Here is a 17,120-nt window from a genome sequence, read left to right as displayed (position 1 = left end):
ACAGTCAGCGCTTCTGTGCTGAAACTGACACATCGCTGCGTATTCCCAGCTCCGGACACAGCGCAGGGCTTCTGTGCCGACAGCTTTCACTTGTCACAGAAGCGCTGCGCTGTGCCCGGAGCAGGGAAGTTCGCATCGCTTCTGTGACAATATATGAAAAGCCGGCAATTCAGCAGCGGCATAAGCCGGCACCCGACAATTTAGAATAGAAAGAATAGAGCTTCACACATAGATTAGATAGATAGAAACATGTCAGTCACATATATATGAAGTACAGTGACAGTGTTGCTTACTGTACTTGTCATTTAGTGTAAAGGATTTATTAAAACAAATAATAGTGTTTTCATGCACCGTCTCTTTAAAAAAGCCGGCCGGCAATTCAGCAGCGGTACCCGACAATTTATAACAGACAGAATAGAGCTTCACACATAGATTAGATAGATAGAAACATGTCAGTCACATATATATGAAGTACAGTGATAGTGTTGGTTACTGTACTTGTCATTTAGTATTAAAATAAAGGATTTATTATTAAAAAAAATTGGCGTGGGGTTCCCCTTAATTTTAGGCTCTAGCGGAGGTTAAGCAGACAGCTGGGGCAGATGTTTGAAGCCTGGGAAGGGGGTAATACCCACGGAGCTTCCCAGGCTACTAATATCAGCCCCCAGCTGAATACCTAGTCTTTACTAGCTATTAAAATGGGGGACCCCCCAAAAAAAATGACGTGGGGTCCCCCCTAATTTAATAGCTAGCAAAGGCTAGGCAGACAGCTGGGGGCTGATATTAATAGCCCAGGAAGGGAGCCATGAATATTGGCCCCCTCCCAGGCTAGAAACACCAGCCGTCAGCCGCCCCAGAAATGGCGCATCCATAGGATGCGCCAATTCTGGCACTTAGCCTCGCTCTTCCACGCTGCCCTGGTGCGGTGGCAGGGGGTAATAGGGTTGGGGTTGATGTCAGCTTATAATGCCAGCTGACATCAAGCCCAGGTTAGTAATGGAGAGGCGTCTATAAGACACCCCCATTACTAACCCCATAGTCAAAGTTAAAAAAAACACAAACACCCAGAATAAAGTCCTTTAATTGAAATAAAGACACAATTCTTTATTGTTCTAAATTAAACCATACTTACCATCACGCCCATTCCAGCTGAAGCCAACGATCTCCTGCAATAAAAGAAAAATAATAAACCAACCTCATCCTTACCTTTCCATGGTTCCCAGGACAGCTTCAGCTCTGCTACATCGAGATGACAGGCTGGACCGCAGCAGAACGCTGCCATCCAGCCTGTCATCCCGCAGACACTGAGAAGCGCAGGCATGCTTGCGCTCCTCAGTGTCTGACTGTGACGGCATCCAGATGAGCCGACAATGAACTCAGCTCACCTCCTGGACGTCCGTCACTGACAGCGTGGGAAACTTCTACTGCGCATGCGGGGAGCAGGAGAATTTTCCCACGCTGTCAGTGACGTGCATGAGGTGAGCCGAGTTCATTGGACATGACCTCGGCTCATCTGGATGCCGTCACAGTCAGACACTGAGGAGCACAAGCATGCCTGCGCTTCTCAGTGTCTGCCGCATGGCAAGCTGAACGGCAGCGTTCTGCTGCGGTGCAGCCTGTCATGTGAATGTAGCAGAGCTGGACCGGTCCTGGGAACCATGGAAAGGTAAGGATGAGGTTGCTTTATTATTTTACTTTTATTGCAGGAGATCGTTGGCTTCAGCTGGAATGGGTGTGATGGTAAGTATGGTTTAATTTAGAACATTAAAAAATTGTGTCTTTATTTCAATTAAAGGACTTTATTCTGGGTGTTGTGTTTTTTTTAATTACTTTACTAGAAATTCATGGTGGTCATGTCTAATATTGGCGTGACCCCATGAATTTCGGGCTTAGGGCCAGCTGATAATGCCAAGCTGGCCCTAACCCCTTTATTACCCAGTGAGCCACCGCACCAGGGCCCTGGATGAGTTGGGTACAGCGCCAGAAGATGGCGCTTCTATGAACGCGCCATTTTCCGGGGTGGCTGCGGACTGCAATTTGCAGCGGGGGGGGCCCAGAAAGCTTGGGTCTCCCTGCGCTGCAGATTCCAGCCCCCAGCTGCCTAGTTGTACCTGGCTGGACACAAAAATAGGGCGAAGCCCCACGTCTTTTTTTTTAAATTATTTCATGAAATAATTAAAAAAAAAAGGGCTTCCCTATATTGTTGTGTCCGGCCAGGTACAAATAGGCAGCTGGTGGTTGGGGGCAGCCCGTTCCTGCCTGCTGTACCTGGCTGGACACAAAAATATGGCGAAGCCCACGTCAACATTTTTGGGAAAAATTAATTACAAAATTAATAATAATTTAGGGACTGCATCTTTATTAACCCCTCAATTGTCATTTAGTGTTAAAATAAAGGATTTTTTAAAAAGAAAATTGGCGTGGGATCCACCATCATTATAGTCTCTAGCGGAGGTTAAGCAGACGGCTGGGGCAGATGTTTGAAGTCTGGGAAGGGGGTAATACCCACGGAGCTTCCCAGGCTACTAATATCAGCCCCCAGCTGAATACCTAGCCTTTACTAGCTATTAGAATGGGGGACCCCCCCAAAAAATGACGTGGGGTCCCCCCTATTTTAATATGTTTATGAGTGACAGTTTTCCTGCTATATACCTGCATGTCATAAGAATTTAAATTAAAAAAGGACCATGTTAAATTCAAATCTGTTTTTTTTTAATTTTTACCGGTGTTTGGTATGCGTTGGAAAAGGGGTAGTCTTATACGGTGAATATATCCTAAACTCTATATTTTAACAGGAAAGTAGGGGGGTCGTCTTATACACCAGGTCGTCTTATACGCCGGAATATACGGTAGATGCATTTTACAGTACCAGCAAAAGCTATGAGATTTCAGAAATCTCATGCACACACATTGTTTTTTTTTTTAATGACTGAATCAGAAAACTGTTGCATTTTTGAAAACTGCAGAATGTCACTTCTTTCAGCGGTTGTTCAGCGTTTTTGCAGAGTTTTTTCACCCATAGAGAGCAATGAGTAAGTGCAAAAACGTAGCAAAAAAACTCAGGTATCAGGTTTTGCTGCGTTTTTAGTGGAAAAAAAAAGCATGTACAGCAGTATGGTAAAACACATTTATTTTTGTGATTTTCCTCAACTTTAAACCATAATGTCTTGGTGTTCTCACCTGAGAATGGCAGTTAGGATTAGTACAGTTTAATTAAATCAGTGATGAATGCAAAGTAAACATTGGCTGACCAAGGTGTGAAATTGAACAATACCTGAGCAACTCAAGAGCTGACCAAAGTGTAAAAGTAAACAGTGTCATACAAACTTAATGTTCTGCCAATGACTGAGGTAAACTATTCCTGACCAATTCACCTCCCCCTGCTGTTAATTGTGAATTTTTTAATGAACTCATATGAACTTTTTTGTTCACTATTTTTTCAGACATAAAAATCTTTTTCCACTAAATAATTTGATCAAATTGCCCCTTTTCCAACAATTGTTTTATGATTTCACATATATCTTGCATTGGTGACCTGTGTTCATGCTTCTGTGGTGAAAACAAAGCTGAACTTTGGGATCCTGAAAAATGCCGCAAAACCTGCTTATTGCAAATATCTTCTTTACTGCTATGAGAGCAGGTTTTGCCTGCAGAAACAAATGAAGCAAAAATGCAACGTGTGAACATAGCCTAAACACTGCTTTTCTGATGCAGTGAAAATATGCAGCATCAAAAACTCACCAAAAACTCATCGTGGGCACACAGCCTAAGAGAATTTTCTGGTCATGTGCCACTACATTATTTCTTGCATGAATTTCAAAGTCTGCAGAGCTTTATTGCCGTCAAAACTAACAGAACCCCTAAGGAACACATTTAAGGCATTAGTGACTATTGACATTTTTGTGAAAAAAAAGATTAGTCCCAGTGGTCATGATTCCGAAAATATTTTTGCTGCTGCGATGTTAAAAATGTAATCTGTGATGCCGGTGTAAAGAGCGGAGTCATCTAATAAGAAAATGCAAACATTTCTATAATTAATAATGGTCATCAATCCCATTGAAAAATACAAATAAAGTCTACTCTATTCTTCTGTGATTGCAGGAGTGGAAAAGGCTTTGCTGATAAAATGGCGCGAGTACGAGGTGTTCCACTGTTGTCTCCGGACGCATTGAGCAGGTATTCTTGTATTTAGAACTGGTGATATCACAGAACTACTCACTGCGGACATGGTGGGAGGGGGGCTGTTCTGTAGGCAATTTGTTAACCAGTGTGTAACATCCCTGGCGGCGTGCTTGCAATCTTACCCATCAGTCCAGCCTGCAAACCTTGCTCCAGTTCATGCTGTGTGCATGTCTCTTGTCTGACTGCTTAGGGCGGCGGCCCGGTTACTTCCTGATTCTTAAAGCTGCTGTGGGCGCACCCCTAATGCGTCTCCAGCCTATTGCTGTGAGTCACTGGATATTTAAACCCCCTCCACCCAGAAGGAGGTGCCTGAGCAATACTAACTATCAGTGTGCTCCTTGCCTCTGAGTTGCCAGGTCTTGTCCTGTATCTTGTCTGTTTCTGCCACCCTGGGGGCTGCATACCCAGGCCTGTTATCTCTGACTTCTAGTCTGTTTCTGCCACCCTGGGGGCTGCATACTCAGGCCTGTTATCTCTGACTTCTAGTCTGTTTCTACCACCCTGGGGGCTGTATACCCAGGCTCGTTCCTGTATCTCGTTGCAGTATCAGTTCCTGTCTGAACTGTCTCCTAGCCTGTTACCTGTTTGTCTCTATGTCCGTACCCTCCCTTTTCATGCAGTGTCTGAACTTGCACCTAACTCCAACTCGTTGTCTCTGTACTTCTGTTTGTGAATTTTGTGTCCACTCGCTACTTCATTGTAAGTACCTTGTGTGTATCTGGTTCTGCTTGTCCCTTTTCCCTTCCTCCCTATCTACCTCCTGTGTTCTAGCCATTTTCCTGTATTTTCCCTATCTGTTCCATGTGAACAGAGCCCTGTCCTCTCTGCCTGCACCGTCAGCCCTGTTCTGCTCTGCCTTGTCCACCGCTCCGGCGGTTTCGCTCTGCTCTGCCTTGTCCACCACACCTGAGGTTTTGTTCTGCTCTGCTTGCTCACCGTGCCAGCGGTTCCTCTCTGCTCTGCCTTGTCCACTGCACCTGCGGTTTCGCTCTGCTCTGCCTTGTCCACCGCTCCGGTGGTTCCTCTTTGCTCTGCCTTGTCCACCGCTCCGGCGGTTTCGCTCTGCTCTGCCTTGTCCACCGCACCTGCGGTTTCGCTCCGCTCTGCTTGCTCACCGCTCTGGCAGTTTCGCTCTGCTCTGCCTTGTCCACCGCTCCGGTGGTTTCGCTCTGCTCTGCCTTGTCCACCGCACCTGCGGTTCCGCTCTGCTCTGCCTTGTCCTCCGCTCCGGCGGTTGCGCTTTACTCTGCTTGTCTACCACATCTGCGGCTCTGTTCCTGTCTCCCAGTCTGTACTGGACCCTACCCAGCCTGCGCTCCAACCTGCTAGTACCTACCTGTCTGCACTCCAGCCGTGCTTGCCAGTATCTCTCTGTCTGCACTCCAGCCGTGCTTGCCAGTACCCACCTATCTGCGTACCAGCCGTGCTTGTCAGTACTCACCTGTCTGCATACCAGCCGTGCTTGCCAGTACCCACGTGTCTGCATACCAGCCGTGCTTACCAGTACCCACCTGTCTGCATACCAGCCGTGCCTGCCAATACCCACCTGTCTGTATGCCAGTCTAACCTGCCTGTTCCTGCATTCCCCGGTGTGGGTCAACAGCTGTGACTGGGGTCTGACCTGGAGTAGCACCTGGTCCCTCTGCTCGGTTCCTCCTTGGTTCACGGAGTCGACTGAGCCGCCGTGCGACCTTGGTCGGATCGGGTTGATACTTAGTTACGCCCCCCCCAGGCACTCCTCGGTTCATGGTACAGTGGGATCACTAATCACGCTCATGCCAGTCAGTCCGGACGTGAGCGTAACAGTTTGCTCAGGCCACGGTTCCCGTTGAGCCCCACGGCCCTTTGCTCTCAGAGACATTTGAATCCTTGTCTGGCGAATACGTGCACCAAGAATTTTTTTTTCCGCAAGCCGAGGTCCCGGCGACTTACGCACCAGCCCAAATGGAGCTATCAGCACTCGTTCCTGCGGATCCGCCACGGTACTATGGGGATCCAAAACGAAGTCGTGCGTTTGTGCAGCAATGCATGCTGCATTTCAAGTTTTATGCTCACTATTTCCCTACCGATCTAGTTAAAGTGGCATTTATGATGTCCTACCTAGCGGGTGACGCCTTGAAATGGATCACCCCCCTATGGGAAGCATGGGATCCTATCGTCTTTGACCTGCAGGCCTTCCTGGTGGCCTTTCTAATGGTCTTCGATGACCCTAATCCTGAAGCCTCTGCTAAAGCTTCCCTTCCCAATATCCCTGAGCAGCCCCGATGGGTAATGTGTGTAGGTAGCCTACCAGTTCTCCAGCCTGAAGAGACTGCTGCCCACCCAGAATCCACAAAAGATGACTATGCTCCACAGAATACTTCTCTTCCCAACCTCAAGAGGCAGTCCAGACGTGCAAGGCGTAGAGGTAAACCGTCACGCCAGGTTTTGCCCTCCCAAAGACCTCCTGTTCCCCAGCCTGTAAAGGCAGCTATCCGCACTGAATCCATGAAGGATGACTATGTTCGTCAGGCAAAGCAGAGGCCAGAACTCAGTCACAAAATCGGATTGCGGTCCTGCTGCGGTTGTTTGGGACCCCCTGACGGTCTTTGTCCAGCGAAGGTTGGAGAATCCCAAGACATTAGGCCTGTAGGAGAGGCTGCCCTTGGCGTTAGTGTTTCCTCTCCACAGATGACCATGACTGTCTCCATGGCAAGTGAAGGCCTCGGATTAACCGGAAGTTTCGGGCTTAAAGCCTTGAAGAGTCAGTGTTTGATTCCCGTCCGAAAACTCCAAAAGCCGGTTTGGGCAGTCAGCGGAAGGACGAGCCCTACTCAGAAACAGTCAAAATATGTCTGTACAAATTAAGCTCCAGATTGGAGCATTACACATGAAGAAGTTCACATTCCAGGTGCTGACTGGCTTACCCACAGATCGTCCAGAGCCGAGAGATCTAGTGCCCGCTCAGGTCTGGAGATCCTGCATGGTGTATCCTGGGGGACTGCTAAGGTACAAGGGGTGTCCAGTCCCCATATCTTCAGGACAGTCTGCAGTTTCTTCTTCTTCTTCACCAGATCTGCTAGTCGCTGACTCGCTGTGCGCTGAAGTCTCCGAAGGAAGAGAAGCGGAGGCGATGTCCCCACACAGTCTCGACGATTGTACCAATGATCTGGCTTCAGGTACCGTCCCGGCTCACAGACATGTCATCTCTGAAACCAGATTGAAGATGGTCCCAAAGCAAGGACCCTCCGTCTCTAATAAATCTGGCCTTACGTCCATCAAGGCGGTGTTTACCCCCGAGTTTCTGCACCCCTCCAACCAGGCGGAGGACCTCCAGTTGTCTCCTGAATTCCCCGGGGTGCTACCTGATAAACGGAGAGAGACTTTCCTACACCCGGTACCTGGTACGCCGCCCACTTCATCCAGTAAGCTTGGCAAAGTGTACGTCAAGATGGTGGTTTCCCCCGAGTCTCTGCACCCCTCCAACCAGGCGGAGGACATCCAGTTGTCTCCTGAATCCTCCGGGGTGCTACCTGATAATAAACGGAGAGAGACTTTCCTACACCCAGTACCTGGTACACTGCCCACTTCATCCAGTAAGCTTGGCAAAGTGTACGTCAAGGCGGTGGTTACCCCCGAGTCTCTGCACCCCTCCAACCAGACGGAAGACCTCCAGTTGTCTCCTGAATCCACCAGGGAGCTACCTGATAACAAATGGAGAGAGACTTTCCTGTGTGCTGTTCCTGGTACTTCACCCACTTCATCTGTTGCTGAGGATGGCTTGATAGGAGGAAGCATCCTAGTCACCAAGATGATGAGACCAGTTTCGTTTCCTCTAGTGGACAGAAGAGGTAATCCTCTTGAAGAGAAGGATTGGCCTCCAAATTCTCTGCAGAAGACCCTTGCAGGCCTGAAGAAGAGGGGGCGTAAAGGGGGGGGTACTGTAACATCCCTGGCGGCGTGCTTGCATAGTGCACCACCTCCCACCATGCAAGACCGCAATCTTACCCATCAGTCCAGCCTGCAAACCTTGCTCCAGTTCATGCTGTGTGCATGTCTCTTGTCTGACTGCTTAGGGCGGCGGCCCGGTTACTTCCTGATTCTTATAGCTGCTGTGGGCGCACCCCTAATGTGTCTCCAGCCTATTGCTGTGAATCACTGGATATTTAAACCCCCTCCACCCAGAAGGAGGTGCCTGAGCAACACTAACTATCAGTGTGCTCCTTGCCTCTGAGTTGCCAGGTCTTGTCCTGTATCTTGTCTGTTTCTGCCACCCTGGGGGCTGCATGCCCAGGCCTGTTATCTCTGACTTCTAGTCTGTTTCTGCCACCCTGGGGGCTGTATACCCAGGCCTGTTATCTCTGACTTCTAGTTTGTTTCCACCACCCTGGGGGCTGTATACCCAGGCCTGTTATCTGTGACTTCTAGTCCATTTCCACCACCCTGGGGGCTGTATACCCAGGCTCGTTCCTGTATCTCGTTGCAGTATCAGTTCCTGTCTGAACTGTCTCCTAGCCTGTTACCTGTTTGTCTCTATGCTTGTCCCTTTTCCCTTCCTCCCTATCTACCTCCTGTGTTCTAGCCATCTTCCTGTATTTTCCTATCTGTTCCATGTGAACAGAGCCCTGTCCTCTCTGCCTGCACCGTCAGCCCTGTTCTGCTCTGCCTTGTACACCTCTCCGGCGGTTTCGCTCTGCTCTGCCTTGTCCACCGCACCTGCGGTTTTGTTCTGCACTGCTTGCCCACCGCTCCGGCGGTTCCTCTCTGCTCTGCCTTGTCCACCGCACCTGCGGTTTCGCTCTGCTCTGCCTTGTCCACCGCTCCGGCGGTTTCGCTCTGCTCTGCTTTGTCCACCGCTCCGGCGGTTCCTCTCTGCTCTGCCTTGTCCACCGCTCCGGCGGTTTCGCTCTGCTCTGCCTTGTCCACCGCACCTGCGGTTTCGCTCCGCTCTGCTTGCTCACCGCTCCTGCTGTTCCGCTCTGTTCTGCCTTGTCCTCCACTCCGGCGGTTTCGCTTTACTCTGCTTGTCTACCACATCTGTGGCTCTGTTCCTGTCTCCCAGTCTGTACTGGACCCTATCCAGCCTGCGCTCCAACCTGCTAGTACCTACCTGTCTGCACTCCAGCCGTGCTTGCCAGTATCTCCCTGTCTGCACTCCAGCCGTGCTTGCCAGTACCCACCTGTCTGCATACCAGCCGTGCTTGTCAGTACCCACCTGTCTGCATACCAGCCGTGCTTGCCAGTACCCACCTGTCTGCATACCAGCCGTGCCTGCCAATACCCACCTGTCTGTATACCAGTCTAACCTGCCTGTTCCTGCATTCCCCGGTGTGGGTCAACAGCTGTGACCGGGGTCTGAACTGGAGTAGCACCTGGTCCCTCTGCTCGGTTCCGCCTTGGTTCACGGAGTCGACTGAGCCGCCGTGCGACCTTGGTCAGATCGGGTTGATACTTAGTTACGCCCCTCCAGGCACTCCTCGGTTCATGGTACAGTGGGATCACTAATCACGCTCACGCCAGTCCGTCCGGGCGTGAGCGTAACACAGTGTCATTGAATACATTTCATTTCTCATGAAAGTTAAGTGTACACATAAGATGTATGTCAGCTGAATCTAATCATTTTGTTGAGGTCAACCAACCATCATAATGTTCAGCGAGGGAAAAAAGTAAATATATTTATAAAGGTGCTAATGACATGAAATTCTCACTAGATGTCAGTAACAACCCACCCAATCCACACAGGCAAAAAAATCAAACCATCAATGTCCATAAATTAAGTTATGTGTAATAATGCTAAATAACACAGGGAAAAAAGTATTGACACTTGAAGAAAGAGAATATAGAAAAGAAAATTAGTCAGCTCACACTTGGGAGATTCCAATGCACAGAGAACCTGCAGAGCTGCAGAAAGAAGGATAGGTGCAAAAAGCCATGGAAAGTCATGACACCAGCTGAAATTATCAGTAATTAGAAAGCAACCCTGTCACTTAGTGAAAAATGTTATCAGCTGGGTCAACTGATGGTCTATAAAAATGTGTCTCATTATTAAGGTGCCACACAAGAAACATCTCATGATGGGTAAAACCAGTCAACTGTCGCAAGACCTTTGCAACCTTATTATTGCAAAACATACTGATGGCATTGGTTACTGAAGAATATCTAAACTACTGAAGGTTCCAGTGACCACTGTTGAGGCAATAATCCGGAAATGTAAAGAACATCATTTCACCAAAAACCGGCCATGACCAGGTGCTCCCCGCAAGATTTCAGACACAGGAGTGAAAAGAATTATCAGAAGAGTTGTCCAAGAGCCAAGGATCACCCGTGGAGAGCTACAGAAAGACCCGGAATTAGCAGGTACAATTGTTTTAAAGAAAACGATAAGTAATGCACTCAACCACCATGGCCTGTATGCATGCTAACCTGCTGAACAAAAAGCATGTTCAAGCGCGTTTAAAGTTTGCTCAACAACATTTAGACAAGCCTGTGAAATGCTGTGAGAATATAAACTGGTCAGATGAGATCAAAATTAAACTTTTCGGATGCCATATTACACACCATGTTTGGAGGCCAAAAGGCACTGCATATCACCCCAAAAAAACAACATTGAAGTTTGGAAGTGTGAACATCATGGTGTGGGGCTGTTTTTCAGCATACGACGCTGGCAAACTTCATATTATTGAAGGAAGAATGAAAGGACAAATGTACTGAGGCATTCTTGAAAGAAAAAAACAAAATCATCAAATTCACAGGATGAAGAGAACATTAAATAAGCTAGGGACATATTGTTAAATGAAACATATGATTCCCCATTAATATTTTTTCAGTGGAAATATTGTAATCACAACAAATACTAAGTAAACTCCTCAAATAATATAGAACCTACAAGGATAAGATTGGAGCACTGAATTCAATAAAAATATATTTTTATTAAAGTTAATAAATGACATGAAGTAACAGTAGAAATAGCCTCCTTTTATTGTGGATTTCTACTATTGCTTCATGTGATTTATTGACTTTAAGAAAAATATATTTATGTTGAATTCAGAGCTCCAATGTTAACCTTGTAGGTTCTATATTCTTGAAAGAAATCTGCTGCCATCTACCAGGATGGTGAAGATTAAATGAATGTGGACATTTCAGCAACACACAAACACACAGCCAAAGAAACTCAATAGGTTTCAGAGAAAGAAAATAAAGCTGCTAGAATGGCCGAGCTGATCAACGCACCTGAATCCAATAGGAAATTTATGGAAGGAACTACAACTTAGAGTTCATAGAAGGAGCCCAAGAGATCTTCAGGATTTGAAGAATGTTTGTGTGGAAGAATGGGCCAAACTCACACCTGAGCAATGCATGCGACTAGTTTCTCCATACAGGAGGTGTTTTGAAGCAGTCATCTCCAACAAAGGCTTTTGTACAAAGTCTTAAATAAATGTTCAATACATTTTCCTTGTGTCATTTCTCATTATTATACATAACTTAATTTATGGACATCTATGGTTTGATTTATTTCCTGTGTGGATTGGATGAGTTGTTACCCATGTTAATAGCCCCTTTAGAAATGTATTTACTTAGAAAATTGGTGACGTGTTCAATACTTATTTCACCCGCTGTACTGTATATTGGGATGCCCCAACTTTCCCCAGCAGCAGATGTTGTAGGCAAACAAGGATTGGACATATCAGATTTCATCATGCACGATCCTTTGTTCTCATGAGAGGCCAGTGGTGTCTGTTAGTGTGTTATAGCCCTCTCCCTATAAAAAACAGAAGTTTGTTCAGCCAAGCTTAATTTACATGTACAGGAGGGTATTGAGGAATAGTTGTTCAGAGAATAACAGCTATAATTTATGGCCACCCAAAGATACACAGTACATTACGCATGTTTCATGCGTTTTGGTGATGCATTTTCAATGTATATTTTATGCATTCAACTGAATGGGTAAAAAACGCAGTAAGAAATTTTTGTTTTTACAAAAATGCACCGCAGCTCAAAAAAATGCAAGGAAAGAAAACACATGGTGAGATTTAGATTTTAGAAATCTCACGTATTTTTTGTGAGCTCACAGATTGTCAGCTTGTGAGCAGGGTCCTCACTCCTTTTGGTATTTGTTGAGTTATGTGTTATTCTGTAATGTCTTTATTGTTTGTTTAATTTCCCTCTAAAATGTACAATGCTGCGGAATATAAGAAAAAAACACAACATGTGAACAAGCCCTAAGGCTATGTGCCCACGATGCAGATTTTAAGCAGAAATTTCCTGAGCGTTTTTTCCTCTGCCTGGCAGAAAAAACGCATGCAGATTTTACATGCGTTTTTTCTGCCAGGGAGAAGCGTTTTTTAAGCGTTTTTAAATGCGGTTATGCATGCGTTTTTTCAAGCGCTTTTCCAAGCAATTTTGAGCATCACTTAGAAAAGGGCTTGACAAGTTGGTCACACTATATAAATCCATGCAACTTGTGTGACCGAGATTTCTGCTTAAAATACTGCACCTATAGTAAAAAAAAAAAGAATTATAAAGTAAAAAATAAAAAAAAAATTCATACACACCTCTCCGGCGGCCCCCAGTCTGCTCCAGGCGGCGTCCTCTCTCCTCAGCAGCTCGTGGTGTTCCGCCAGGACCTGCGGTGACGTCATTTAGTCAGCTGATGGTCACGCGACCATCACCTGACGTTAGCGGTCGCGTGACCATCAGCTGACTAAATGACGTCACCACAGGTCCTGCCAGTACACCGCATGACGCCGAGGAGAGAGGACGTTGTCTGGAGCAGACTGAGGCCCGCCAGAGAGGTGTGTATGAATATTTTTTTTATTTTTTACTTTATAATTTTTTTTTTAACTTGCAGGTACCATGGTACCCGGGTTGGAGGAGAGTCTCCTCTTCTCCAGACCCGGGTACCATCCGCGCATTGAACCGCATGATATCCGCATGTGCACATGTAGTGATATTATGCGGTTCAATGCAAGTCAATGGCGGCGATTTCGCCGCAAAATCGCACAATAATTGGTAGTGCTGCGGATTTTTCCACAATGATAATCTGCAGCGGAAATTTCCGCAGCATGTGCACAGCACATGCGGATTATCATTGGGAAACATAGCAGACAACTTAACAAGTGATTTTAATGCGTTTCCTCGGCAGAAATACCACGGCGAAAACGCATTAAATCCGCATCGTGGGCACACAGCCTAAGGCTGAAGATGGGATGTGTAAAGGGAACATACTACTGTACATACTCATTTTTCTTTTCATTGGCTACCAGGAGGAAGGTTTATCTCTGCTAAAACCATTTTATAGATCAGACTTTTTTTTCCGTGCTGTGTCCACCATATTATCCTAAATTCCAAACCCTCTGAAGTGTGGGATGTTTCACAGATTACAGTCTTTGTAAATGCATTTATATATAGAGAGTGATATAGAGAGGAATTTACTTGTTTTCTTACAGTAAGGGTAGGTTCACATGAGCATATAAAAATTATTCCGTTTCATCCAGAAATATAGGACTTTTTTTTTTTCTCACTTGTCATCCGTTTCCAGTCTGCATACTATCCGTTTCATACATCAGCAATTATTAATCTTTACACCATCTTCTTATATAACTCATACAGCCCCAGTGTTAAAAAAAAACAAACAAAGAAACTAAACACAAATCTTTCTTCTACAATATCAGAGTAACATTATATAAAAAAACTTATACAAAGAGGAAATACATTGAAGTTACAAAAACTTCAGTAAAGTTTATTCCTTTATTTTTGGATGATGCAACACTTTTAAAGGAAATATGTTTAAAAGAATCAGCAGGTTTTTTCTATGTAATCTGTAGACAGCAGGAGATAGAGGCTGAGACACAGATTTCAGGGATGTGTCACTTGTCAACGTGCTATTTACTAACTGTGAAGGATTTATCATTAAGATTAACATTACCAGCTACACTAGTCCAGCAAAGCCTTCTCTTGTGATAAGCAGCTCACTGTCTATGGACATTGTATATACAGAGCCTGGTGTGGGCGGGGTTAGCTTCCTCTGCTCTGCTTCATTCAACATCTAAAACCTCTGATTGTGCCAGCATGGCTGCACCCAGTAATCTAAGTGACACATCGTTGGATTCAGGTTCTCTTTGTCTACATTATGCTGCTCTCAGATGAGGTAGCAAAAACCTGCTGACAAATTCCCTTTAGTGTCTAGATACTTTTGTCTACAGAACAAAAAAAAAAGTACAAGAATGTGTACATGTAAGTCTAACAATAAGACTACAGTATTTCAGGATGAAGCAAGCAGCTGACATAAATTCCTCCCTTACTTTCTCTATTCTCTAGGCTGAGTGTGCAGGCTGAAAGAAGCAGCTGTCAGACACTTCTGGCACCTTATCTTCTATGAGGATAAAGAATGGGGCATTAAAATTCAATATGCCTGATCCTTAGTAAGATAGTTGCCTCTTGATAAGATCAGCAAGTTAGGCAAACCTCTCTCCTATGTGTACACTATATGTATCTTGAGTCTTATGTTTATCCTGTTTTACTTACAATTAGCGTTGAGCGAATTTGTTCGGCATTTCAAATTCGGGTTCGTGTTCGGGGCTCCGGCTTGTTTGCGAAAAAAAAAATCGGCTTCGCCCATGAACATCCCTGATTTGCCACTATGTCACACAGATGTTATCTGTTTTCTTACAGTTATCTATAAGAAAGATGTTATCTGCGTGACATAGTGGCAAATCAGGGATGTTCATGGGCGGAGCTGATTTTTTTGGCGCAAACAAGCCGGAACCCCGAACACGAACCCAAATTTGAAATGCCGAACACATTCGCTCAACACTGCTTACAATTTTGGTAACGTATTTTCATCTGTTTCCAGTACAGACCATAATGTTGCAGCCCAGGGTATAAGTAATCAGGTAAAACAGAGTCCTCCAAACACCCCACAGGGATTTAAAGGAAACGAGCAACGAAGCAAGCCAAATTCCCCAGTGATGGGTCGTGGAGACACACCAATCACACCCCCCGCTCGCCCTTCTACACCCAGTCAAAAGTTTGTACCTTGCAACAATCCTCGAGGAGCTCCGAATAATCGCCAGCAGGATTCCATGTAAGTGCTATCAATAAATGTCATCTTGAATAATGTCGGCTATAGATTAATAGAGGAGGAGGGGATTCTGCTAATAGCCCCTTGTTGGTAGTATAAGAGATCTAGTACTGTATGTGGAAATCCAACATGCGGATCCTGCTTTCTTCTTCAGGATATCCCCATATATAGTAGATTGTCGGTGGATCTGTTTTCAACCATCTGTACTCTTTAAGGGGTTCAAACCACTAAAAGCCAGACAAAACTGAGCTGCCGACCAGATTTGTTCTTTTTTTGATAATTCTACCTAAAATAAAAAAAATGTATGTACCCCAAAAATCCTTTCAAATAATCCGGTCTTAGTGAGTCACAGAGAGTTTAATGTATCAGGCTCAGGAGCTGAGGTCACTCCATATGCAGCAGGTACCAGATAGAATATAAATTCTTCAATTTCCAAACCTGGCTCTTTTACCCCTTCAATACCGCAGTCATTAGCAGCCACGTCATCTAAGCAGTTAGACAGCGGGAGTGGGCTCCCTTTTCTATCCCTCGGCCACTCAATTGCTGGGTGCTGATAAGCTGTCATGGCAGCTGGGGGCCTAATAAAAGACCCCAATAAAGCACTGCCATAGGATAGGATAATGCTGACAGAATAATAAACTGCAAAATATATTTATTGTGCAAGTGATCAAACTGCACGTTAACAAAATACAGAAAAGGAAACAAGCATTAAAGGGTTTGTCCACTACTCATACATTGCCTTCTTAAAGGGAATCTGTCATGTGAAAAAGAATATTAACCGGCAGATATCAGGTTAATCTGCAGGTTAATAGCGTTCTGGAGCTGCCCGGTGCCCGCACTGAGACTCCGGGAGGAAATTAACTTTCTTTCCTCTGGCAGCCTCTGGCTTTCAGTCATAGAGGCATGGCCAATATGGCTTCAGTCACCGCTCAGTACATACAGAGCGGCGGCTGTAACCGCATCACTGGCACTGACTGACAGACGGCTCTAATGATTGATCGGCTATCAGTCAGTGCCGGTGGCGCGGTTACAGCCGCCACTCTCTATACACAAAGCAGTGACTAAAACCGAGTCGGCGCCACCCCTATGACTGAACGGACGAGCCTGCTGGGGGGAATAAAGTTAATTTCCTCCCAGCAGCAGGGCTCTCAGTGCAGCGGCCACACGGTGTCAGAATGCTATTTGCCTGCAGATTAACCCCAAATCTGCAGGTTAATAGCATTATTTTACATGACAGGTTCCCTTTAAAGTCTCACTTTTCTCATTTCTTACATAAAATGATAAGCAGACTCTCAGAACAGGAGTTTTCATAATATTACATCCACTTTGCTTGAACTGTTAAATGCATCTAATTTTCTGCACACAAAAAATGCAGCAGAAAAATAGCAGCATTTACTCTACAGATGGGAACATGGCCTCAGCATCAATTAGTTGATTGGTCGGGGTGCTTTCTAAAGGGAATCTGTCACCAGGTTTTTGCCACCCCATCTGAGAGCAACATAACATAGGGGCAGAGTCCCTATTTCCACTATGTATATATTGCTGGGTTGCTTGCTGTAATTTTGATAAAATTGCTATTTATCTGCTCCAGATCTAGCAGTTCTCTGAATTATGAGCTCTGCATAACCCCCACACACCACTGATTGGAAGTTTTCTGCCCATGCACAGTGTACACAGCAATCTACCAATCAGTGGTCAGGGCGGGCTTATACAGAACTCATGAATATGTTGCGCTACCTGGCAGCAGGTTTACTAGTTCACTAGTGATAATTTCTTACTGATAAAACTATGATATTATCAAAACTGCAGCAAGCGGCTCTGTAAGTCTCTGTTTCTACATTATACTGCTCTCAAATTAGGTGGAAAAAACCTGGTGACA

General features: G+C 45.6%; 1 protein-coding gene across 3 annotated transcripts in view; it reads left to right on the top strand.

Annotated features, from left to right (window-relative positions):
* Positions 1-17,120, top strand: part of INPP5D (inositol polyphosphate-5-phosphatase D) — a 171,584-nt gene that overhangs the window by 149,982 nt on the left and 4,482 nt on the right. For all 3 annotated transcript variants that reach the window (XM_073674490.1, XM_073674489.1, XM_073674491.1), the window contains 2 exons: positions 4,102-4,176; positions 15,014-15,244. In XM_073674490.1, coding sequence (XP_073530591.1) covers positions 4,102-4,176; positions 15,014-15,244 — 306 coding nt within the window. The remainder of the gene's footprint in view (positions 1-4,101; positions 4,177-15,013; positions 15,245-17,120) is intronic.

Source organism: Phyllobates terribilis, unplaced genomic scaffold, assembly GCF_046119375.1.
Source record: "Phyllobates terribilis strain yellow unplaced genomic scaffold, ASM4611937v1 Scaffold_3__8_contigs__length_932513732, whole genome shotgun sequence".
Lineage (NCBI taxonomy): Eukaryota > Metazoa > Chordata > Amphibia > Anura > Dendrobatidae > Phyllobates > Phyllobates terribilis.
Note: the sequence above shows the minus strand (reverse complement) of the source record. Positions and strands in the feature narration are given on the sequence as shown.